We start from the raw sequence: 27,430 nt of genomic DNA, 5'->3' as shown, positions 1-27,430 counted from the left end.
TGCTATAGAAAGGTCAAGTACGACAGGAAAAAACCCACTGGATTTGGTCAGAAGCCCACTATAGCTTTGAGAGAGCAACAGAGTGGGAGGTCAAGTAAGTGGACTAATTATCACTGCAAAGCAATTCCCAAAGTAAACACTCAAAATGCCCACTGTACAAGAAAACAAAACAAAACAAAAAAACCCACCAAAGCTCAAATCCATTTATTTTATAGAAAGTAAAGGTCCTGGCAAAGTAATTTTATTTTGTTTTATGCTTTGGGAAAAATAAGCCCAGAGACTCCCAACAGACTTAAAAGATCATTATCACAAAACTGAAGGTTTGAACAGTAAAGAAAGTTTTTAAAACCTCAGCTAGAAGAGGTTCATGAAAAAAGTAGCAGTCTTAGCATAACACCTGCAATGAAAAAGACTAATAATCTATTAAAGAGGTTTTTCTTACTATTCAAGGAAAAAATACAATATAGACTTGTGTCTATCAAAAGTTAATCACTTACCATCTTTTACTTCTTGAATATCCCTTGGTTGTACAAAATCTGGCTTTACATTCTCAAACCACCAGAATAATTCCGCAATAAAAACCATAAGATTTGGCTTAAAGAAAAAAATAAGGATAAATTAAGTGACTTGTTTAAAAAATAAGTAGTTTCATAATAGAAGTGTATTAAATAATAAATACGTTTGTATTAAGTCTTTACCTTTAGCACTAAAGGAGCATATAGCATGTCTTCTAAGGTGAGATAAAAGCATTTGTTTAAGTATTCATTTGAGAATTCTCTCAGAAGCTGAATATTGTATAAACTGTCAGCTATTGATGTTACTTCCTTCAAACATATATCTGGTGGGTGGAAACACAAATGAAATTTAGAAAAAGTTCTGTTTCACAATGTATTTCAATTATGCAACAATCAGTGAATTATGATAATATGAAAAATACTACAATAGATTGGCAATATTGAATAAGATTATAAAATTAAGAATTTTTGCACTAAGAACAAAGTAAACCTTTCAAACTATATTACATATGTTAGCAATCACTCAACAGGAAAAAAGGAACACAAAACATGATGATTTAGAATGTAAAAGTTAATACTAAGTATTTGAAATTACTTGTGAGCAGGCCAACAGTTCCAAAATAGAGATCAAAACTTACTTTACATTACGCATCACCCATGTATAAAGAAAGTATTCCATGAAATTCAAAGTTTCTTACATCTATTTCACAAAGAAATGGCCTCAAATCTCTTTAAATTGAGAAAGCAAAGACTTCTTTAAAGTCTCTCAAATCTACTCATTGATCACTAGGAAATTATTCTTAAATGTAAATAAGCATAAGGGAATAAAATCTATGACTGACAATAGAAGCGGAGGCAAGACGATGGCTAAAAAAAATAAAGTCATATATCAAAATAAAAATCAGAAACAACTTTTCTGTATCACATTTATTTGCCTTCCAAGCACACACATTGAAACAAAATTCAGTTTGGTAGCAATATGAACAAATTGTGAGAAAAGGTAACATACCAAATGTGTTTTGTTAGTCTAAAGCAAAATCATTTTAGTAGCTAATTAAGATTTTCAGGATTATAAATTAATATTTGATAAACACAGTCCAAATCTACACTATGCAAATTCTAACTGCCTTATTTTTAATTCTTAAGAAAAAAAGATAGTTTAAAATCTTAAGAATTTGGAGAACTACCAAATAGAATAATAACCTTCAGTTTTCTCATCTATAATAATACTGGATAATAAGATTGTCTTACCTACTTCACAAAGTTGTTTTAAGGAAAGCACTTTGTACAAAGTACCACATAAAAGTAAAATTACTCTCATTAGGATCTCTAAGATGGAATTTTTAGATGTCATGATTTTGGCTTCTTGTCTTTTCCCCAAATAGAAATACCACTGCTTTAAAAATATAAAAACAAATGTTTAGGAATTACCAGAAACTTCATTTTTACATTGATTTTTCTGTTAGAAACCAAAAGAATCCAGACATCTGAAGGGAGCCTATATACCAGCACTTACAAAAATCTAATCCTTTGGGAAACGTGTCTAACCAACATCCTCATTTCAGCAATCCAGCCAAATCTTTTCAGAAAACAAAGTCTGTTTGTCGGGCAAAATGCTAATCAAAAGTAAGCACGACATTCATATAACTAAATCTAGATCCATTGCATCTAACTCGCTTAAAGGAAAAAATATTTTTTACTTACCATCCAATTTCATCTGTTCTGGGCAATAATAGTGTATAACAGCTAAAAGAGCAGCACCATCACTGCCATCTTTCATTAGATCTTCCAGCAACGGAAAGTATGGTAATTGTCTATTTGAAAGATGTTCTCGTCGATATCGAACCTATATTTAAGAAAAGGAAAATTTGATTCTATATGTGAGGATATTTTAAAATGTGTTTATATATGAGTCATAACCTCCTATGCAATTTGACAAAGCAAAACACACAACTTATATTTTCTACACTGTTTAAAAGCAATTAGTTGCCCATAATATTAGACCTACTACCCAACCTTGAAGCTGACCTCTGAAAGGCTAATGAAACATAGTGCACAAAAAAGGAAGATGTAAAAAAGCATTATAGTCCAAATTACTTAAAACATCCTTTAAAGTTAAAACGTTTCAATAGTAGAAAATGTTAATAAAATATCACCTCTTCTTTACCTGAATAGCAGTAAATAAAAGCATTAATATATAGTTTGAAGAGATTTTTAAACAAAATGAATGGTTTTTAAAATAAGCCAATTACAGGAGGCAGCTAGGTGGCGCAGTGGATAGAGCACCAGCCCTGGAGTCAAGAGTACCTGAGTTCAAATCTGGCCTCAGACATTTAACACTTACTAGCTGTGTGACCCTGGGCAAGTTACTTAACCCCAACTGCCTCACTTAAAAAAAAAAAAGCCAATTACAAGTAAATATAACTAAGTAACTGGCAAATTGAATCCGTGGTAGAGTACATGAAACAATTATTTTTCAGTTTTCATACACATGCATTAAGAAGAAATCATAGTTAGTTACAATACAGGAAACAACCCAAGAAACTGAAACCTAACTAAAATCTGAATATCATTTATGAACAGACACATAATATAAGTTAAATTTGTGGGGGAGGGGGAAGACTAACTGTTTGATTTGTGAATTTTAATCTACAAACTAAGAATTATTTTACTTAGATTCTCATGTGATCCATAATACAATAGTACCTGGTTTTAAAATGTTATTGCTACTCCCAATCAATTTTCTTTAATAGTTCAAACTGCAATCTCAAGCTCTACAATCATGAATTTTCAAGAAAAGTGTAGACTAAACCAAAGCAAGAATAGTTATTACTTGGTAAGAAGTAGTAATTTTCATAATTAGCTCTAAATCACAAAAAAGAAGTACAATACAAATGTTGTGAGAATTGTTTATATTCTAAAGTTCTCTATGTTTTCAACAAAAAAATTTTTATTTTAATACAGATTATAACTTGTTTTTCCTAAGCTGAAGCACTCTGTAATCTAAGTAATATGAATCATACTGTACTACACGAACACAGTCCACAAGTTCCAGCATGCAGTATGAATTAGCATGCATCAGATCAGGCTTACGCAAAAAAAAAAAAAAAATCATGAGACACACATGATGGCGATTAAACAAACTCATGCAGCAACTCAAACAACTTTATCTTCTAAGAAAGGATAAGATGTGGATATTAAATCATCTATAGTGTTCCAGTTAACAGTTTATGGAATCTAGGTTAATTTAATAAGAATATAGTAGTGTGGGGTTTTTTTAATCTTCTAGGCTGTAACTCAGTGTAAAACTTTGGCACCTGCCAAATTTTACTTGGAATTTTTTTTTATTTTAAAAAGTTTTATATTTTATTTTTCCCTAATTACATGTAAAAACAATTTTAACATTCTTTTTTTTAAATTTTGAGCTCCAAATTCTCTCCTTTCCTCCTTCCTCCTCGAGAAAGCAAGAAATTCATCATCAATTAGTTTTTAATATATACCTAATAGTAACTATCATAACAATGATTTATCTGATGAAATCAAATCTTAGGCATAAGTACTTCATGTTTTCAATTTATATATAATCTTTATTTGAAATCTTATTACTTTAAGGCCTACAATTCTATATCTATTCACTAAAACTTTGACCATAAGGATTTAAGATAGGAAACTTTCAATGTTCTTAAAGATATTACCCCAACAAAATATACATCAGTATTTAATTCCTATTTACAAATTCTAAAATAATAATATGCCACAAACAATTGGTGCAAAAGGAGTAGGAAAATCAAGCTGAGTGCAAGCAGTCTCCAACTTATAAGCTATTATAAAGTTCATTTTTAATCCAGATGTTTGGAACTCAGGAAGCGTCTGATCCCTTTAACAGAAACAAGCCTTCCCTTCCTCTAAATTCACATAATACTTTGTACCTTTTGGCTATCTACCATACTATTTTTTTACTATAATTATTTGTATACAGGATTATCTCCCCAGGAGATTTTAAGCTCCTCAAAGACTTTATTTGAAAATCAATGTGGAATAGCCATACTTATAGAAATACTACTCTATAATATAGAAATACTACTCTATTTTACTACAAAACACAGTAGTTAGGAAATAAAATTCAAGAAAGAGTGCTTTGCAAACAATAACCTTATATCCAATATCTGACAAAATTCCAGAACCAATTGTTAAAAGAGATGGCAAATGAAAAAGAAAGCCATGATCACATTTGCAGCTTCTTAAGAAACAAGTAATGCCAGAATTAACCTCATTTCTTTTTTTTTGTTTTTTTTAAGAAATGGTTATTATTAAACTGAAAAAATCAGAGAAATACTATACAGGTATGGTGTTCTTAGATTTTAACATCTAACAAAGTCACGCTATTCTTCTGGATAAAATGGAAAGCATGGTTAAGTGGGTCTAGAATAGGTTGAATGAACAGACCCAAAAAGTAGTGGGCATCAATGCTTTTATCTGAACTCAGAAGGAAGTCTTCAGAGGTCTTTCCTTGGCCCTATTAAAATCTTATCAATGACCTAGATGGAAGCTTAAATGGCATGCTTAGCAAATGTATATATGACTCAAAGCTAATAGACTGGATTGGCATAGGCCAGGCAGGCTCCCGACTAGCACATTGATCAAATAGGGATAAATGTAAGATCTTATACTTGGGTTCTAAAACTCAAATTTCCAAGTACAAAATGGGAGCAGCACAGTTAAACAGCAGTTTGTTTGAAAAAGATTCCGTTTTGGGGGCAGCTAGGTGGCACAATGGATAGAGCACCAGCCCTGGATTCAGGAGGACCTGAGTTCAAATCTGGCCTCAGCCACTTAATACTAGCTGTGTGACCCTGGGCAAGTCACTTAACCCCAAATGCCTCAGAAAAAAAAAAAAAAGGAAAAGATTCCATTTTTAATAGGTTCCAATTTTAGTGAGTTAAGCAATGTGACAAGGCCGCCAAAAAAATCAATGGGTTAAGAGAAGCACAGTGTCTACAAGTATCATGTGGAGAGATTAAATTTGTAATGTTTGACCTCAAAGGACAGAACTAGGAACAATTGGCAGAAGTTTCAGGCAGGGAGATTTAAGACATGGCATAAGGAAAAAATTTCCTAATAAAGCTTTGCAAAAGCAGAATAGGATGCCTCACGAGGTAGTGAATGATTTCCTTCTCACTTGAGATCTTCTATCAGAGGAGGAAAGATTTGTTCTGCTATGGGAGGTCCCTTCCAACTTAGGTATTCTGTGAACTTAGTCATTTTTTTAAGCTCCACTGTACTTCACATATGGTATGCATTCAATGATTACTTTTTGAATAAATTTTCTCAAAGTAATATCACAAATGATTGCTAGATATTTCTAGCATTTTGGCTGAGGTAAATCCCTGGCTATCAAGTCTTAAAGACAAATGATAGTGAACCTAAAACACAATCTAAGGACATATTAGAAGGATTCAAAGTTGAAAAAAAAACTTCTTTATAGTCAACTAACAATGACTAATTTAATACCCTTTATTTTTAAAGAATGCCTCTACTATTTACATCCAGTGAGTAAAATCCACATTGGAAAGATAACAAAACAAAACAAAAAGCTGCAAATTATAAAGCAGAAGAATTAACGTAGTTTGCTATCTACCTACCCCTCTTCAATTTATAGCTTAGGAAAAAAACTTCTAGATATGCTCTGAACAAAGTATGCACCCCCTATTTAGCCTATTATCATGGTGTTATTGAAAGTGTTCATAAAAAAACAAATAGCTTAAAAATAACTTAAGAATTATAAAACTCAGCATTCTCAAACAAAATATAACATGTAACTAACTACAAAGTTATTTTATGCAGTAGACTCACATTACAGAAGCTAAATTTTATTTTAAAGCATATTATGAACAAGTAGACAATTTTGTCATGGGATCTTCTCAGTAGTTTTTAATAAAAGCAATCATTTATATTTAAAAGCCATGGAAATCTGTATGGTGACTGGTGTAAAAGTAAGTTCACTTACAGGTACTAATTTCCAATACCATTTGGAAGGAGACTGCTCAGGAAGCAAGGAAAGGAAGGTAGGAAAGGAAAGGAACATCAGCAGATCAAGTAATGATATTTGAATGCACTTAAGCAAGGCACACTTTGTATACACTACTAGTAAGACAAAATTGTTAAGTTTTTGCTTGAATGACTATTATAAGCTAAAGCAACATTAGAAAATTTCAGTTTAAAATCTAAATTTAAAAGAAAACTTTAAGCCTTAGTGCCCCCTTGCAAATCCAATAAAAATTAATATGATCTATACTTGCTATTGTAGAAAATTTTCAAAAAAGGGTTCATATCTAAAAGAAAAGCACATTCTAAATGCGTTTTTTTCTTTTAGTTTTTTGTTAATATACATAATGTTTTAGCTTAAAAGAGTAGAAGAGCTCTTTTTAAATAAATACAAGAGAAACTGAGGGTATTTCCATTTTAAGGACATTACATTCTCTAATAATGAAAGTGTAGCAGAAGTGCATTATAACCAATATATTTACATAGATAAGGGAAGGAAGAAGAGGGAACAAAGGGTAGGGTAATATGCAGTATTATTCAGTTCTGTATAACTCCCCTTATTCTTTGAACCTCCTCTGCACCCATGCCTAATTTCTGACACAGAAGCATACATGCTTTAATGAAGAATACAAGTCAAACATGTCTATTTCCCTGTAAATCATCTCAGAATGGGGCAGCTAGGTGGCGAAGTGGATAAAGCACTGGCCCTGGATTCAGGAGGACCTGAGTTCAAATCCGGCCTCAGACACTTAACACTTACTAGCTGTGTGACCCTGGGCAAGTCACTTAACCCCAATTGCCTCACCAAACAAACAAACAAACAAACAAATCATCTCAGAATTCTGAGCTTTCACATATTCCCTTTCTTCTCCCTTGCCTTCCATAGCACTCTACATTATAGTTCTCCCTTTCTGGGCAAGGCTTGTAACCTCAATTATTTCCCCCACATCCAAAAAAATTTACCAATTTCTATTGATTCTCCCTCCACGATATCTTTCATCTATGCCCTCCTGTCTACTCCCACTATAATAACAACCCTTGCTGTAGCCTTTTCTCTTCTGACCTAAACTACATATGATACAAAACCATTATAACTGGTATTCCACCCTCCATCTCTAATCTATTCTCCATACTGTTAGCCACATAATATTCCTAATTGTTTTTTATCCTGCCACTCCTTTACTCACAAACTTTCAGTGATTGCCCACAGTCTACCTAAAAGCTAAGCTTCTAATTCTAACATTTCAGGTCCTTTTATTTCTCACTGAGGCAGCTAGGTGGCTCAATGGATACAGAGCTGTGCCTGGAATCAGAAGACCTCAGTTTAAATCTAGCCTCAAACACTTACTAGCTGTGTGATCCTGGGCAAGTTACTTAACCTCTATTTGCCTTAATCCACTGGAGAAAGAAATAGCAAACCACTCCAGTATCTTTCCCAAGAAAACACTGTGTCACAGAGTCAGCCACAAACGAACAATAAATTTCTGACTTCAATCTACCTTCCTTATTTTTTACTACTCCATATTCTAGTTAAACTAGTGTACTCTCCATCCCTTGCTCTCATATTGCCCTTTCCTATCTCCAATCCTTTGCTCCCACTGTTCTCTATGTGTGAAATGTATTTCCTCCCTCAATAAACTCCTGTCCCTCCTGACCCATATACCCTAAAACATTTCCATATGTCCTAAAATCCCCATTCCCCCTTCTCATCCTCCATAAAACTTGCCTGAATACTACCCATACCCAAACCCTACACACACACACACACACACACACACACACACACACACACACACACACATCCTAAAAGAGGCATCTGTATCCCCTAATTTATCATAATAATCTGCTTGACTTCTCCTTTGCATTTGCTCTTATTTTCCTTTTATCACTTGTGTCTTTTCCCCCTAAAAGGTTATAAGCTAAGACAGAATTTATAGCATATCTACCTTTTTACCTCCAGTTTACTGTTCATAATGGACACAATAATTCTTCATTGAATTTATTTGAATTCAGCAATTTTACCAGCTTATAATTAGTAAGCTGAGGCAAAAGGTAGACAAGTAGCTATTATCACAGAGTTGAAAGGTTTCCATTTGGGGCTGCACTAAACTGTACTTAACAATGATTCCAAACCAAAAAATTTCCAGAGAAGTTAAATATAGCCTTTTATTACCTTTTGGTGAGCCGGGCTCTCTAAAAGTTGCTGCTTTAATTTTACCTCTTTTTCTGTTATCTCCCTCATTTTCAGGTTCACCTAAAATAGTGAGAGGAAAAAAACATATGTAATATGCAAATGCCTTCAGATGCTATCTATAATCAATATATCATCTACCCAGAGACATCTGGAATTTAACATTTCATTTCTTTTTCATTGATAGCTCAAACTCATGTACTATTATTAAACCATTTTACAAATAAAGATACCACGAGAGTGGGTGACGACAATTCCCCTTTGAAACTAAAAAATAATTTTTTTCTTCTTTAATATATAATACAACTATACAGATATAGACATAAACAAAGACATAGACATAGATATGTATGTATGTACTGTGAGAAAATAATTATTAATAATAGGGTTTTGGGGGATCCCCCCCCAACTCTAAGGTTCAGCTCAGGAACCTTAGCTGATCTCTTTCAAAATCAGCCCAAAGGTACAATAGAGATCAGACCAACTCAGTAGAAGTTAAAACTACACCTATCTGAAACGCCTTTGCCCTCAGGTGGGTCTGTCTTTCACTGGACCCTGGCCTCATCACAGTAGAGCTCATTTTAATATAGACCACCCCCAGGTCACATAAACCAATGGAATTGAATGATTCTAGCCAATTAGCTTTGAGCAATATGTAAGAGCTGCCTCTACTGAAGGAGGAAGGGGACTGGACCGCAGGAAGCTTGCTCTCTTGAGCAGGAAATGCTCTTGAACTAGCCCGGTGCCCTGTCCTTTCTTTTTCTGGGACTCTTCATGCTGGTGTAACGATTGGAGTGATGCCACCTGCTGGAGAGTTACTACTCTCTCTACTGGAGAAAGCTCCGCCATGAGGAGAAAGTGTCTGAGGGCAAGCCATGTGGTCAGTTCCTTGGTGTCAGGAAGTGACGATTGCTTGTGGGTACTATCAAAGCTACCAGCCAATTAGCTTGGGGCTGTGTGTACATGTGGATGGGACGTTCCCAGTTTTCACAGGAGGCTTCTGGGAAGAAGGAAGCCTTGTCCTTTTTGTTCCTGACCTCACCATGGCAGGTCAGATGATGGGGTCACTTAGAAATAGTTAGATTTTTACCTTTCTCTCTGATAATTAGATCCTAATGCTCTTTAATAAATACTTTAACATTTAAATACTCTTGCTAAAGCTTCTAATTTATTGGTGACCACTCATTAGATATTTTAGACAGTATAGCTAGAATTTTAGCACCTTACACTGGGTATGTAAATGTTCAGGTTTGTAAGGCCTGTAACTAGTAGGGAAGTCAGTCAGACACGTGGTCAATAGTAATATGTGATCTTAATTAATAATAAATGCTTACTGCCCAAACTGGTACAATAGCCTTTAATTTATAAGTAGCAATATATCTTAGAAAACCCCAGCCTAATACCCCAATAATTTAGGAAGAAACAGGCTAGTCCCCCAACATTTTAAATGACATAGTACATACATATACACACACACACACACACACACAGCAACTGGTTAGTTAATGCTACTAATTCAAAGATACATGTAGTTAGAGGTTAGGTTATCAGAAGAAAGGTATTTTTCTCCCTCCCCCACAAGGGAGAACATGGTTAGTTCTAGTTCTCTATCTGAATATTTTAAAGAAACAATATTTACCCTGATAACAAAAGGCCCACAATACAGTCAGGATATTTTAATGACATAGAGACACTGAAATGGCTTCAAAGTACTGACCTTGTTAATCCAGAAAACCATTGCATCCTCCAGATCATATGGAAGCTCTTTGGAGGCACTGAATGTAGAAAAGCGTTTGACACTGGCAACTACTTTTTCAATGCTGATCATTTCTATAGTGTAGGCCGTCATTAAAGCATCAATCATAGCCATATGCGAACTCTAGGGAATAGATATGTAAAATAGGTAGTCACAATCTCATTTGAAACTACAAATCTCTTATCATGTTCCCAATCTAGTACTTCCTCAAATTCATAATTGTGACAAAGAATTTGACTCTCTCTGCTTACAAAACAATCCTATAATACTATGTTCATATTTCTTCCATCCCATTTTTATTTGAAATTTTAGGCCACAGGCTTATTACAAGGAAGCAAAAGGGAAGTACACTCTTGTTGGAAATACTGTGTATTGGGAACATGCTAACCTTTTCTCAAATGTCATGTACATCTACAAAATACCAGTGACCAAAAGCAATCATCCACAAAATTTGTGGAGAAGAAAATCACCAATATAGTCAATGTAATATGTGTTCTGGTATACCATACATCCAAGTAGAGTCTAGCATTGTCACATAAATCATGATTGTTTTTGCTGAACACAAAGGGAAAGTAACATTAGATTAGCATAATCATTTCTCTTAGAACAAAAATACTTTAAAAAGACATCTATTTAACAAACTGGTAGACAACAAAGACACAAGAACATTTCTAAGATGTTTGCCTCAAAAATATTTGTGCCTAAATTAAATAGTATCTTTCTTGAATTTTCTTACATAGCATCCAACAAGATAAAAATGGCTTAAAATAAATAACTGCCTTTTGTCTATTATGTGAAAATGAATATCCAAACTTTAAGTAATTTTAACTTACTAAAAAAGCTTTTTTGTGCAAATCCAAATTTCTAATATCTTATTCTATACTTATATAATGTTTACATTACATTTTACTTGAATTTTGGAAGTTGCTGATGAGCTGCTGACTTAACTAAATTACTTTTTATTCATTTAGCCAAAATATGCAGAGGCAGTTGCACAACGCAGGTATGCGATATAAAAGTCAATCCTGTTTCAAGAGATCAAAATATTAAAGAGAAAAATTCAGTGCATTTTAATTCAGATCCCCATAGCCCAAGGGACTATCATCCCCTAAAAACACACACAACAGCATAAGTTCAAAAAAATGCTTTAAATCCTGCTAGTACTCACCATTTTTATAGGTGTACAACTGAGGTCAGATTCAGTCACTGGTGTATCATCACTCTCTATTACATAAATTCCTTTCCGAGACAAGGCCTGAACAACGGATTGATGTCCCTTTAATGATGCTACCTGGTCACCTTTCAAAATGAGGCTACAGACTCGACAATATAACTCACTGGACAGCAAAAGCTTGATAACAGGTGGTTTAATATGTTCCTGTTCATACTGATCTATGTAAAATGGGTCTTTTAGATCTTCTGGGATATTATCTGAAATGAGGAAAATAATAAAAAGGTAAATGAATTTATACAATAAGCAAATAAGAAAAACATCGTGGGTCTCATTCAAAACAAATGATGTAAGGGTAAGTATCAGTTAACATGACTATAATCCATCATGGAATTAGAGTTGTGACTAATAGCATAAAATATAATTGTTTTTTTTTATTTTTTATCATAAAAGTATTTTATTATTTTCTAATTACATGCAGAGATAGTTTTCAACATTTGTTTTTGGCTTTGGTTTGGGGGTTTTTTGCAGGGCAATGGGGGTTAAGTGACTTGCCCAGGGTCACACAGCTAGTAAATGTCAAGTGTCTGAGGCCGGATTTGAACTCAGGTACTCCTGAATCCAGGGCCGGTGCTTTACCCACTGCGCCACCTAGCTGCCCCCCAACATTTGTTTTTATAAGATTTCTAGTTCCAAATTTTTCTCCCTCCCTCCCTCTTCCCCAAGACATCGAGCAATCTGACATAGGTTATATATGTACAATCACATTAAACATATTTCTGCATATAATTGGCTTTTTAAATGGTTTTCATATATAACATTTCAGTTGTACGTAATATAGACTATTTTAAGAAAAATACCAATGCTAATAAACTTAATACTTATTTTCACTAATGCTTTAAAAATTATTAAACATAATTACTGAAAAATACAGAAAATGGACTAGCAAAATAGTGAAAAGAAAATGGCTGTCAGCATAATTTCCCCAAGGGGTTCTCTACCCATCCTTACATTTCCCCCTTAACTCATTCTCACTAGCCAAATAACCACCACCCTGAAGCCCTTCCACCTTGTCATAGGCCTTTAGCTAGGCTGCCTAACTGATCATAGGGCTTAAAGGAGATGGGAGACAACTCCAATCCTCCTGGTAAGATGGAGGACTACCAGGCTTTACCACATGCCCTGACTCTACCCTGCACTCTCCTAGCACTGTCATATTAACTGGTATTATCCTTCATTCTCGAAGAGGACCAAAATGACATCACTACGTTAAGAATCTAGTGGCTGATCAGATCAATACAAGCTCAGAAGGCTCTACTATAGGTCAGGCACAAATAATCCATGTAAACATTTGGGGTAGATTCTCTAAATTTGCATATCTCATATTTCTTTTGAGCTACTTCAATTCTTATTTACTCATAGAGCCTCTTTGATGCAAATACACCATGATGGGTGGTCCTGTGCCAGTGTCTCCCATGTAACACAATCAATTCCAAAGTTCTTCAGAGACCATAAGTGTGTCCTTGTATCGCTTCTGACCACCATGTGAGCACTTGCCTTGTGTGAGTTCTCTGTAAAATAGTCTTCTAGGCAAGCATACATTTGGCATTCAAACAATACGGCCAGCCCATCAGAGTTGTGCTCTATGCAATAGAGTCTGAATGCTTGGCAATTTTGTTTGAGAGAGGACCTCAGTGTCCAAGGTGATCTTCAGAATCTTCCTAAGACAATTCAAATACAATCAATTCAGTTTCCTGGTATGGCATTTATATACCGACCAGCTTTCACAGGCATACAACAATGAGGTAAGTACAATGGCTCTGTAGACCTTTGGTTTGGTAATCAGTCTAATACCTCTTCTCTCCCACACTTTCCTTTGGAGCCTCCCAAACACTGAGCTGGCTCTGGCAATGTGTGTGTCAACCTCATTATCAATATATGCATTCCCTAGAAAGTATACTACCAAGGTAAGTGAACTTATCCACAGTGTTCAAAACTTCTCCATTTGCTGTAACCAATGGTTCCATGTATAGATGGTGTGGTGCTGGCTTGGTGGAGGACCTGTGTTTTCTTGGTGTTAATTGTTAGGCCAAAATTAGCACAAGTAACAGAGAATCAATCAATAATCTGTTGCATTTCAGGTTCAGAGGCTGCACTGAGTGCACAATCATCTGCAAACAAAAAAATCATGCACCAACTCTCCCTCTCTTTTAGTCTTGGCTTGTGGCTTTTTCAAGTTAAATAATTTACCATCAGTATGGTAGCTGACCTTGATGCCATGTTCATCCTCACTAAAGGTGTCTGACAACATTGCTGAAAACATTATGCTAAAAAAGGACAGCCTTCTTTCACTCCAGTGGTGATCAGGAAAGTAGAAAAGCAACATCCACTATCCAGAACCCAGGTAAGCATGTTATCATGAAACTAACATACAATACTTAGCAATTTCCCAAAGACAATCCAGCCCACTTCCCTTAGTACTCAAGTTTGACCCCAGATCACTCTACATTTGCAATGTTTGTCCAAATATGTTAGACAAGCTCTGTACCCACATATCGTACTATGTACAATATTCCACAAGCATTCTTCACCTACTTAAGTTTTTCATGTGTGATTATTTAAACCAAGTTCTTGAATGATTATGGATCTCATCAGAGCAGCTCTGTAAAGTTTTAGAGGGCTTGATAAAATCATTACAACGTCTTTCACGAAGAATTATTCTCTTATTTGGACTTTATAATAGATTCCCTTCACAAACAGTAACAAAAATCTTTGTAGAGAATACATATCTCTGTTTTCTGCCTCACTTGGCATTAATAATCATAGTACTGAGGGGCAGCTAGGTGGCACAGTAGATAGAGCACCGGCCCTGGAGTACCCGAGTTCAAATCCTGCCTCAGACACTTAACACTTACTAGCTGTGTGACCCTGGGCAAGTCACTTAACCCCAATTGCTTCACTAAAAAACAAACAAAAAACTAATAATCATAGTACTATCTCTGATTATCTCTATTGTCATGTCTTTCAAGGAATCTGATTCAATTTTCACATATAATTGTGGGATACCTTATTTCTGTCAATCTATGTAATAAATGATTAAATGAAAGAATCAAACCTAATTATTAGGACCTCAGACATGAATAGGTTAAATTCTCCCAAAAAAGAAAGTAAAAGGAATAATGAGTAAGAAAAAAACACTGTATGCAAGAAACATTTATAAAATAAAAATACAAAATGAAGAGGAGCTAGAACAAATCCACCTGCTTCAAACTCAACTGCTTCAAAATTCAACTGTTTTAAGGGGCAGCTAGATGGCACAGTGGATAAAGCACCGGCCCTGGATTCAGGAGGACCTGAGTTCAATTCCGGCTTCAGACACTTGACATTTACTAGCTGTGTGACCCTGGGCAAGTCACTTAACCCCAATTGCCTCACCAAAAAAAAAAAAAAATGCAACTGTTTTAAGTAATTCCAAAAAGAGGAGTTATAATATTACACGAGACAAAAGTAAAAATTCACAATATAGAGATAAATAGAAAACTATAAATTATTTTTTAGGGAAGCTATGGTACACTGAATAGCCTGCTGGGTCTGATGTCAGAAGGTTGTTCTTCTTCCTGAGTTCAAATCTGATCTCAGACACTTTAAGTAGCTATGTGAACCTGAACATGTCACAACTCTATTTCCTTAGTTCTTCATTTGTAAAATGAGCTGAAGAAGGAAATGGCAAATCATTCCAGTATCTTTGCCAAGAAAATCCCAAATAGAGTCACAAATAATCAGACATTACATTTTAAGACTAAATTAGGGGCAGCTAGATGGCACAGTGGATAGAGCACCAGCCCTGGAGTCAGGAGTACCTGAGTTCAAATCTGGCCTCAGACACGTAACACTTACTAGCTGCGTGACCCTGGGCAAGTCACTTAACCCCAATTGCCTCACTAAAAAAAAAAAAAAGACTAAATTATAGCCAATGAGTTTTGTTGTTAAATATATGCATTAAATAATATAGCTCTAAATTCAAAAAAGAAAAGGTTGCTGAAAAGAAATCTAGAAATTAATACATAGAATATACCATATAGAAATTCATTTTATATATAAGGAAATTGAAGCTCTGAAAGGTTACCAACATGGAGCTTTCCAAATAATATGTACTATATAGTTTACTTGATTTATCTTTCAATAAGTAACAATAAAGCTGTAACAGTAACCCCAGTTCAAAATTTCCTTTAACATGGAATTATATCTACAAATAGAAATTTTCTTCACTAAACTAAAATCTTAACAATTCATTCTTTACCTATTTCCTAAGACTGAATTTTTACTGTACTACTTACTTAGCAGCATTATTTCTGTATATTTTGATGTCCTTTACTTTCACTAAAATATCATAACTCATGGTATCATTTATCTCAAGTTGATATCACTTTCTTTGTCCTTTGATGAAAGAAATTACCCTTCAAGCTAGGGAGGGTGGGGTGGGAACAAATATGCAAAGAGGCAACAATACAAGCAAACTGATTTCAAAAGTGACATTAACATTTTAAGTGCACCAAGCACCAAGAGCCCTTATCTATCTACAATATTAAGTCTAGATTTTTATAGGACTGAGAATCAATTCTGACTATTTTTGCTAGCAACACTTTCATGGGAAAAAAAAAACCAGATGTGGATATAAAACTGTCAAGTCATTAGTAATATTATGTAAAAAATAAAGTGGTATACAGTTTACCATTCAAATATTAAATCACCAAAACAGTTGAAGTCCTTTAAAATTTATTGATGATGATGATGATATTTATGGCATTTAAGGATTACAAAATGCTCTCCTCATAACAATCAATCATTGCCCGCATTTTATAGATAAGAAAATTGGGTTAATAGTTGAATATTTTTCCAATCATCACATAGACAGTAAGTGTCCATCAAAAGGAAAAGGGCCCATTCGTACAAAAATACTTGTAGCAGCATTTTTGTAGTGACAAAGAATTGGAAAGTGAGGGGATACTCATCAATTGGAACTGAATAAGTTATATGAATATGATGGAACACTTTTGAGCTTTAAGAAATGATGAAGGGGGGCAGCTAGATGTCGCAGTGGATAAAGCACTGGCCTTGGATTCAGGAGGACCTGAGTTCAAATCTGCCCTCAGACACTTGACCCAGGGCAAATCACTTAACCCTCATTGCCCTACCCACCCCGCCCCCCACAAAAAAAAAGAAATGATGAAGGGAATGGTTTCAGAAAAATCTGGGAAAAACTGTATTAACTGATGCAAAATGAAGTATACAAAACTAGGAGAACACTTTCTACAATAACAATAACATTGTAAAGATATTCAACTTTGAAAGACCAAGCATAATTCCAAAGAACTCATGATGAAACATTCTATCCACATCTACATAGAAAGCAGATGGGACTCAGTGCAGATATGAGCATATTTAGCTCTCATTCTTTCATTTTCTTTTTTTTAGAGAGGGAAAACAAGGCTAATGTGGAAACTTGTATTGCATGACTGTACATATTTGCAAAGGATTTTGTTTTTCTTGCCTTCTCAATAGGTAGGGTAGGGGCATAAGAAAGGAGAGAATTCAGAACTAAAAATAAAACTAAATTTTAAAAAACAAACAACCCCAGATCTTCTCATTACACTTCATTATGTCAGGCTGATCAACAGTAATCCACTTAGATTTCCAATGAAAATACCAAGAATATCCTTAATATTCAAGGTTATTCATTTAAGTCAAATCAATGTGTTTGCAATTTAAGCTCATTTCTTCTTGTCCTCAATTAAGTGGAAAAGTTGATTTTTAAAAAAGAGAATAATCATTATCTTTTGAGAAGTAACCAAATAAGTGAATTTGAAAACGTTTTAAAGAGTTAACATAAGTCTTCATCTTTTGTACAGACAAAATAACCCTCACCCTAATTCCTTTACACATCCCCAACTTCTATACACCAAGGACTTCTGATTTCATTTGTGAGGGAATTCCCTTCACCATCACAGATCATAATCCACCCTATAACTTTGTTGTTGTTATTCAGTTATTTCAATTGTGCCCCACTATTCATGACTCCATTTGGGGTTTTCTTGGCAAAGAACGATACTGGAGAGGGCAGCTAGGTGGCACAGTGGATAAAGCACTGACCCTGCATTCAGGAGCATCTTAGTTTAAATCCAACCTCAGACACTTGACAATTACTAGCTGTGTGACCCTGGGCAAGTCACTTAACCCTCAGTGCCCCACAAAAAGAAAGGAAGGAAGGAAGGAAGGAAGGAAGGAAGGAAGGAAGGAAGGAAGGAAGGAAGGAAGGAAGGAAGGAAGGAAGGAAGGAAGGAAGGAAGGAAGGAAGGGAAAAGAAAAGAAAGATACTGGGGGCAGCTAGGTGGTGCAGTGGATAGAGCACTGGCCCTGTTGTCAGGAGTACCTGAGTTCAAATCTGGCCTCAGACACTTAATACTTACTGACTGTGTGACCCTGGACAAGTCACTTAACCCCAATTGCCTCAAAAAAAAAAAAGAAAGAAAGAAATATACTGGAATGGTTTGCCATGTCCTTCTCCAGCTCATTTTACAGATGAGGAACTGAGGCAAACAGGGTTAAGTGACTTGCCCAGGAACTTAGCAGTCATAAGAGAACTACCTAAAGCTCAGAAGTGATTTGCCTATGGTTACTATGTAAAAAAGCAGAATGTGAAACAAGATCTTCCTAATTCCAACAGGACTCTCCACTATACCATGCAGCCTCTCTTATTTAACCCAAAAGACTATTTCCTTAGGCTACGAGGTCTATTTCCTAAGCTTTGAAACACTACCATGATTAAACTCTAGTATTTCTTCAAGTTCTCCACAAATCTCCAAATACATTACAACCTCAAAATGCATCTACATATACCACCACCACGCCCAAAAAAAACCCTCTGCAGTGTATATAGCAAGTAATTAGCAAGGTATTGATTATTGATTTAAAATCTCTAATGAGGGAGCAGCTAGGTGGCGCAGTGGATAGAGCACCGGCCCTGGAGTCAGGAGTACCTGAGTTCAAATCTGGCCTCAGACACTTAATACTTACTAGCTGTGTGACCCTGGGCAAGTCACTTAACCCCAATTGCCTCACTAAAAAAAATAAAATAAAATAAAATAAAATCTCTAATGAAAGAAACCCACTAAATTCCAAAGCAGCACATTCCACTTTTGGATAGCTCTAATAGAAATGTTTTTCCTTACATCAAAACTAAATCTCCTCTCTACAGCTTCTTTCCACCCACTACTCCTAGATCTGCCACCAGGAGGCAAGCAGAACAAGTTCAATCCTGCAACCCTTCAAAAAATTTCATAAAGATAGTTACTAAGTCTTCCTCCCTTGTGCAACTGGTCTTCAAGATAAAAATAAACAATTCCTTCAACTAATCCTTGCATGTTGTGTTCTTGATGCCTATTACTACCATCCTTCCTAGTCACTCTCTAGCTTGTTAATGTCCTGCCTGACATGTGGCAGCCAGAAGCAATACAATGTTGCAGATATAATCTGACCATGATAGAGTATAACAGCATTATCATGTGCCTAATCCTGGACAAAATATTTTTCTTAATGCAGTTTAAAATCACATAAGATTTTTTGGCTGCCACATCATACTGTTGACTCATACTGAGTGTATAATCCACTAAAAACCCCAGATCATTTTCAAACAGTGCTAATTAACCACAAATCTTCCATCTTGTATTTATAAAGTTGATTTGTTTAACCAAAATGTAAACCTTTACATTTATCCCTAACATATTAAATCTTATTGAGATCTTTTCATAGTCTGTCAACATGATGGTGTAGTATCATGGGGGAAAAAAGATGGCCTTGGAGACAGTTAAAAACTTAGATGCAAGTTCTGCCTCTGAAACACACTAGTTTTACTTCTCAGTGTCTAGGCAACTCCTAAGGCTTTAACTTTCAGAAGGTGTAAAATCTTCTTCTTCCCTTGGTAAAGGGAACTTCCTCATTTGGGAGTTCCCTATCAATGAAATCAGAGGTGTAGACCCTATTTCTATTTATCCAATGTGTTAGCTACTCCTTCTAACTTTGTTATCTGCTAATAAACATGTCACTTAGGCCAGGATCTAATTAATTTAAATGTCAAAACCTAACAGGACCAGCATTGATGCTTTGGTTATTTCTGTGAAACTCAAAAGGGCTTGTCATGATTATTTTGGTAAAGTATGAGCTTTCATCCTGTCATTAACCACACCCCCCCTTAGAGACTTTTCTAACATTGTTTAAAATTGTCAGAATGGTCAGATCAATTCAGTTCCACTAAAAGTACATTAATGTGTTTATTTCTCGTTGAACTTCCAATATTTTTTATCTGCAACTGAAGGATATGAGATGATACCTCAGTGTTCTTCTAATCTGCATTTCTCTTAACAGTGATCTGAGGCATTTTTATTATATGGCCACTGTGAATACATTTCTTCTCTGAAGAGTGTTCATAGCCTATATATTTTGATTGTCAGGCTTTTGTCACAGCTGTTTTAGCCAAACATTTTTCTTCTGCTAGTTTCTTTTTTTTATTCTGGCATCACTGATTTTACTTGTGCAATATATTCAATATACTCAAAAGAATCTACAATCTATTGCTGTGAAGTGAGATTCCCCAACCATTCCTGACAAGCTTATCTTGTATGACTCTTGTTCATCTTCACCCATAAGCACATTACATGCTGGAGGTTTTCCTCAATTTCTCCTGACATCACACGGAGCACTCTGGATGTCCATCTGTCATATCATCAAAGGACCAACTCCTCATCTCTTCCTATCATAATTACTTGATGTCTTTTATTACTATTCTTTGAAGTTCCTTATTAGTTACATGTTATACAGCCTGCTCACACATCCATTATGTACTGCTCCATTGCCCTCTGTTTTCATTTTTTAATTTTTAATCCTTCCAAATCTGTTGCATTCCATGCATCACTACTATATTGCAATACCAGAAAAATGTTAAAAAAGAAGGGCCTCTAATTTGATAGGAAGCTTGGGATCACTAAAGATGCTCTGCAATTTCTTGAAGGCAAACTAGTCTGCTCTCCTGTTCAACACTGACCAATCATGAGTATTAAATATCTCTATTTAGGTTCTTGTTTCTATAAAAGCTGTTATATCTTTTCTTTTCTTTTTTTTTAAGTGAGGCAATTGGGGTTAAGTGACTTGCCCAGGGTCACACAGCTAGTAAGTGTTAAGTGTCTGAGGCCAGATTTGAACTCAGGTACTCCTGACTCCAGGGCCGGTGCTCTATCCACTGTGCCACCTAGCTGCCCCTATATATTTTCATTTACATAAGTCCTCCTTGAAGGTAAGAATGGTTTTTCTTTTTGGTCATATTTCTTAGTAGTGTCTGGCACTTGATAAGTACTTAATAAATACTTGTTGACTGACTGTTTGAAACCTAGGACATACATGCAACTGTACTTCTAATGCTGACAAGCCTGGGTTAAGACAAGGAGCTGGATTCTAGGGTGGGCAACATCACTAAACAGATGTGTGACCTTAATCAGCTTAGGTGACAGTTTAATAATACCTAAAAATTCAAGGAGGTGGCAGCTACAATCTCTACTGATATTCACATAAAAAGCATCAGTGAGTGTAGTGTAGAAAATTAACACAAATATTAAGTATTAAAATAAACACTAGGGAGAAAGGTAAATCCACTCAACTTTAGACTCCCCCACCCTGACAGTAAACTGTCCACATTGATGAGTTAAAAACTCACCTAATTTACTATGCTTATCCAGTCCCAAGACAATGTCACATCCCTAACACCCAAATACCCTGTCCTTGACCTATTCACTGAAGCAATTGGAATGAGGGCTCTCAGATTTTGAAGGGGTTTAAAAATGGAGAGCCTAGATTAATTTCTCCTCCCTATTTCAATTCTTTTATTTGAGAGTAAAAGCCTCTGCAAATGAGGGTAACTTATCTTCCACACTAGGAAGTCGATGAATTTAGGGTTGTTTTTTTTTTTTGGTGGGGCAATTGGGGTTAAGTGACTTGCCCAGTATCACACAGCTAGTAAGTGTTAAGTGTCTGAGGCCGGATTTGAACTCAGGTCCTCCTGAATTCAGGGCCAGTGCTCTATCCACTGCGCCACCTAGCTGCCCCGAAGTCGATGAATTTAGATAAACAAAAGAAATTTAGCAAAGGATATTCTTTACAGACTATTTTAAGTGGGTCACTGAAAGCCTACAAATCTACATCCATATAATACTAGCATTCATATAGCACTTTACAAATATTAACCCATATTATCCTAACATCCTTATTGGCCCCATTTTACAGATAAGGAAATTGAAGCAGAGGTTAAGTGACTTGTCTCAGGTTACACAAGTGTAACTGTGACTGAGACTCAGGTCTTTGTGACTCCAGTCAGGTCCAGAGCTTTCTCCATTGCTTACCCAACTGCTTTAGTGGAATGATGCTGCAGCAGTTCTGTAGAAACTACAAAGATAATTTCACTTTTTTTTCCTTTTTTTTGGGGGGGGGGGGGGCAGGACAATGAGGGTTAAGTGACTTGCCCAGGGTCACACAGCTAGTAAGTGTCAAGTGTCTGAGGTTGGATTTGAACTCAGGTCCTCCTGAATCCAGGGCTGGTGCTCTATCCACTGCGCCACCTAGCTGCCCCCTCTTTTTTTTTTTTTTAACAGGAAGTCTCATGGCTAACTTTTATTAGAGATGGTCCCTAGAATGGTCACTGGTGGAGAGCAAGGTGTCATTAGAATAGCCCAATTTCCAGATCTCTACTTCTTTGGATTTTTGAGAACAGTAAAGACGAGAGTATGGGACTAGAATACTTCTCACTTAGAATTCCTAAGAAGAGTGATGCGAAAAGGCCTTGTCGAATAGTCTACCTTTCAGATCTTAGGAAAGGAGAGCAGTTTATGACCAAACAAGAGATAGAGAATATTATGAAATGCAAAATGGATGTTTTTGATTATATTAAATTAAAAAGGTTTTGTACAAACAGAAGCAATGCATCCATAATTAGATGGGATTCAGAAAGCTGGGAAACAATTTTTATGGCCAGTACTTCTGATCAAGGCCTCATTTCTAAAATATATAGGGAACTAAATCAAATTTATATGAATCCAAGTCATTCCCCAATGGAGAAATGGTCAAAGGATATGAACAGGGAGTTTTCTGATGAAATCAAAGCCATCTACTGCCATATGAAAAAATGCTCTAAATCACTATTGATTAAAAAGATGCAAATTAAAACAACTTTGAGGTACCACATGACACCTATCAGATTAGCTAATATGACAAAAAAGGAAAATAATGTTGGTGAAGCTGTGGAAAAATTGGAACACTAATGCATTGCTGGTGGAGCTGTGAAATGATCCAACCATTCTGGAGAGCAATTTGGAAATATGTCCAAAGGGCTATAAAGCTGTGCATACCCTTTGACCCAGCAATACCACTTTGGGGTCTTTTCCCCAAAGAGATCATAAAAAAGGGGAAAGGACCCACATGTACAAAAATATTTATAGCTGCTCTTTTTGTGGTGACAAGGAATTGGAAATTGAGGGGATGCCCATCAATTGGGGAATGGCTGAACAAGTTGTGGTATATGAATGTAATGGAATTCTATTGTGCTGTAAGAAACGATGAGCAGGTAGAGTTCAGAGAAACCTGGAAGGACTTGCATGAACTGATGAGCAGAACCAGAAGAACATTGTACACAGAATCACCAACATTATGTGTTGATCAACTGTGATAGACTAGATTCTTCTCACCAATCCAACGGTACAAGAAAGTTCCAAAGGACTCATAATGGAAAAGGCTCTCCAAATCCAGAAAAGAAAAAAAAAGGAACTGTGGAATATGGATGCTGATTAGACCATACTATTTCTTTTGTTTTGGGTGCTGTTGGTTTTCTGATTTGAGGTTTTTCCTTTGTGCTCTGATTCTTCTCATATAATATGACTAATGCAGAAATATGTTTAATGTTATTATGTATATATAACCTGTCTAGGGGAGGGGGGAGAGAGAAAAATTTTAAATTGGAAATCTTATATAAACAAATGTTGAAAACTATTTCTACATGTAACTGGAAAAAAATAAAATACTTTTATTTAAAAAAAAAAAAAAGAAAAGGCCTTGTCTATGCCGAATGCTTGGGGGCAACTGAACTCAAATGAACATTTTATCTTTGAAATCATAATTAGAAAAAAGGGACAGATCTCAGCTGGTTTGGGGGGAGTGGGGGTGAAAGCAAAAGAAAGAACAATGAACACAATTTATTAGCCAAATGATATGGGCATTAATCTTCCCAGGAATTTCAGGAGAGCTAGAAAAATGGCTTTGGATAACTCTTGCAAGTGAAAAATTAAAAGATTGATAGACCTTGATTGTGGCTTTCTCTCTTGGGATTCTAAATATAAATGTTAACTCAGATCTTATAGGGGAGAGGGAGCAAGCTACACTTACACTCCATCTCCATCCAGGTCCCTCATATTGCCTTACCTTTTTAGAAGGTAAACTCTCTTAGGGCAAGAATTATGGTTTGCTTACTTGCATTAGTATCCTCAATGCTTAGCACAGTATCTGGCATATTAACAAATGCTTTGTCTATCATAGTCATGGCTTTATAGTGGGACACAATCAATCAAACTTTAAAATGATATACTATAAAATTTTGCCAAAAATATGTCAAGCTCACTGGTCCAATAGTTCGCAGACTTCATACTCTTCCCTCTTTTCAAAAATAAGGGCGTTTACCAAGTCTGTGGAACCTCTCACATTCTCCAAGATCTTCAACATCACAGATACCAGATCAACAATTACAATTTCAATTCTTCAATACTCCGTAATATAATCTGCTCAGGCCTGGTAACAACTCAATGAGGGAAGTCAGATACTGTCTCTTCACTTATCTTGAGTTCTCACTCCCTAACTATTTTTGTTCTGTTCTCAGTTCAAAGACAATTCTCCTTGGAAAAGAAAACAAGCAAATTAAGAGTTTAGCAGTTCAGTCTGCTCACCATTGTCTGTTATCACCATCCCATCCCCCACCCCCAAGGAGTAATCATCATCTATACTTGGATCCTTCTTTTACCTCCAACATAACTTTAAAAAAAATTTTCAGTGCTAAGAATTCATCAGCAGACATAGCTAATTCTGGGCTTTAGTATTACACTATTTTTACAGGACTATACTATTCTCTTTTGTTATCTTTATTTACTTTTACTTTCATCTTCTATATGAGTTTTTTAATATCTGAATTTGTTTGTATATCAAACATTAATGTCTTTAGGCAGTGCCTCTTTCTCTCCCCTTGGAATAACTTCCGTTGGTGCTTTAGTTTATTTCAGAGAGCTTCCCAAGTCAACTTTCCCCTCAAAATACTAGGACACTGGATCCTATCAATCCTTTTTTTAATTCTCTAAATCTGCTCTTACAAAATCTAGGATAAACATCAAACAATGTCTATCTTTCCTCTTTTTGCATCATGTTGCATAATGCAGCAGCAGCAGCATTGCCCCCAAGGTTTCTGTCATTTCTACCTCAACAACCAGTTCCTCCTTTTTGGTAAGAATCAAGTCCAGAATAGCAATTCCCCTTGTTACTAGATAAAACCACAGTCATAGCAAATCACTAAGTTACCAGTTGCTCTGATTTTGGCAGAGAAAGAGTGCTAGCAGAGAAATGTTCAGAGAGCTGAAGACCCCTATCACTATAATATCATGCTTACAAATAAGCCTCAAAATCTTTTTTACAAACTCCTCATCTAACCCTTTCTATCCATGTAATACATAGTATACCCATACAACATTATCACTTCTGTTTCTAAGTCTGCTAATCCTCATCCAATTCTCTCTTCCACATTTCACCCCTCAGGGTACTAGATTTCCTCAAATAAGTATATACTCAACTATATAAATTCTCTCCTTTTATCTACTCTAGTCCTTTTAAATAAGGTTCAAGGTACACTCCTTCAAACTCAACTTTCAGTCATGATCAGCATCCTATTACGTCTTAGCAATACCTACGATGTTAATTTTGCCCCGTTGGATCAGGATCTCTAATACATCCTTTTTATAACTGATAACTGATAGTTATACACCTGGGTTGTACTATTGGCAGTCCTTGGGGATATTATCCCTTTTAAATTTCTGATCTTCTCTTCTGTTGTTATTTCTCCTCCTATGCTCTGTGGTATCAAGCCTAAAGATTTACAAAAACAATTTTCGCCCTGCACCTACCTTTTTAATTTAAAGGCTGATTACCTTTGCAATATTCCAAGAAAATGCTTTTACATGCACTTGGTTAAATACAATTCATCCCTGGCAAAGAACTTATCATTCTTATATTTTAAATCCATGGTCCAGAAACTCAAAACTTCATTCTGAGATAACAGCTTCAACTCCCAAATCAGCTAAAAAGACTGAAGAATTGCTAAATAACACTAAAGGGTAGTTCTCTGAAAATACTAAAGTCAATAAACCCTTCACTAATGATTAAAAAGGAGGAAAAAATCATTTTTTGTTTTGATAATTTCAGCAAGGTAAAATCACAACAAAGAATTATTGAATTATCATAACTTAATATATACAAACATGTCAGCAAAACTAAAATTTTAAAATAAATGAAGGAATATTTATAAAAATATAAACAAATAAAAGATAATAAGGAGTTATAAAAAAGAAATCAAACTAATTGTAAAAGAATCTTGTTGTTCAGTTGTTTTTCAGTCATATCCAACTCTTTATGACCCTAATTGAGATTTTCTTTGCAAAGACACTGGAGAGGTTTGCTATTTCCTTCTCCAGATCATTTTACAGATGAAAAAAACTGAAGCAAACAGGGTTAAGTGACTTGCTAGTTAAGTCACAGCTAGTTAAGTGTCTGAGGCCATATTTGAACTCATGAAAAGGACCCCTCCTGACACCAAGCCCAGTTAGTTAGTTACTGCACCATCTAACTGCCCAGTAAAGAAACTACCAAAGGGAAAAAACCCTGGTCCAAGTGGATCTCCAGGTGAATTTCATTAAATGTTTAAAGAACTAAACCTATACTACTCAAATTATTCCTAAAAATTAAGAAAACACTCTACCAAAATTATCTTATGAGAAAAATTGTCCTAAACCAAAGAATAAGTTATAAGCCAATGCTACTAATAAATATCAACTGAAATTTTTTTAAATAAAATCTTAAGACATCAGCAATATATTCCAAAATTATTCAATTATGATTAGCTGAATTTATAGCAGGTATGCATGTTTGATTTAACAGAAAAATAGTTAACATAATTATATTACAAAGAAAAACATCCCAAATCACATCATTTTTTATAAATGCAGAAAAAGCTTTTAATCATCATTCACTTATGCTAAAAACACTACAAAATACAAAGACAGAAGAGCCATTTTTACATGATAATGGGTACATATCTAAAACTCAAAATTATCATTGTTTGCAATGAGCAGACACTAGAAGCTTTCCCAATACATACAAGAATAAAGCAAAGGTGCCTGGTTTTCTCCCCTTATCTGACACCATTCTAGGAATGTTACCAATAACAATAAGACAAAGAAGGCATAAAAAGACATAAATATCAGCGAAGAAGAAACAAAAGTCAATATATGTATATGGAACACCATAATGCATTGTTGGTGGAGTTGTGAATTGATCCAACCATTCTGGAGAGCAATTTGGAACTACGCCCAAAGGGCTATAAAGTTGTGCATACCCTTTGACCCAGC

At 35.3% G+C, this 27,430-nt stretch overlaps 1 protein-coding gene across 4 annotated transcripts in view; it reads right to left on the bottom strand.

Annotated features, from left to right (window-relative positions):
• CAMSAP1 (calmodulin regulated spectrin associated protein 1) overlaps positions 1-27,430 on the bottom strand; it is a 134,195-nt gene that overhangs the window by 22,884 nt on the left and 83,881 nt on the right. For 3 of the 4 annotated variants that reach the window (XM_043984513.1, XM_043984511.1, XM_043984514.1), the window contains 7 exons: positions 11,676-11,938; positions 10,469-10,630; positions 8,734-8,814; positions 6,523-6,555; positions 2,220-2,361; positions 699-838; positions 498-594 (listed from right to left, as the gene is read on the bottom strand). In XM_043984513.1, the coding sequence (XP_043840448.1) occupies positions 498-594; positions 699-838; positions 2,220-2,361; positions 6,523-6,555; positions 8,734-8,814; positions 10,469-10,630; positions 11,676-11,938 (918 nt within the window). The remainder of the gene's footprint in view (positions 1-497; positions 595-698; positions 839-2,219; positions 2,362-6,522; positions 6,556-8,733; positions 8,815-10,468; positions 10,631-11,675; positions 11,939-27,430) is intronic. The other variant, XM_043984512.1, reaches the window with a different exon arrangement.

This window comes from Dromiciops gliroides, chromosome 2 (assembly GCF_019393635.1).
Source record: "Dromiciops gliroides isolate mDroGli1 chromosome 2, mDroGli1.pri, whole genome shotgun sequence".
In the NCBI taxonomy this organism is placed as follows: Eukaryota; Metazoa; Chordata; class Mammalia; order Microbiotheria; family Microbiotheriidae; genus Dromiciops; species Dromiciops gliroides.
This window is presented reverse-complemented; position numbering and strand designations above follow the sequence as displayed.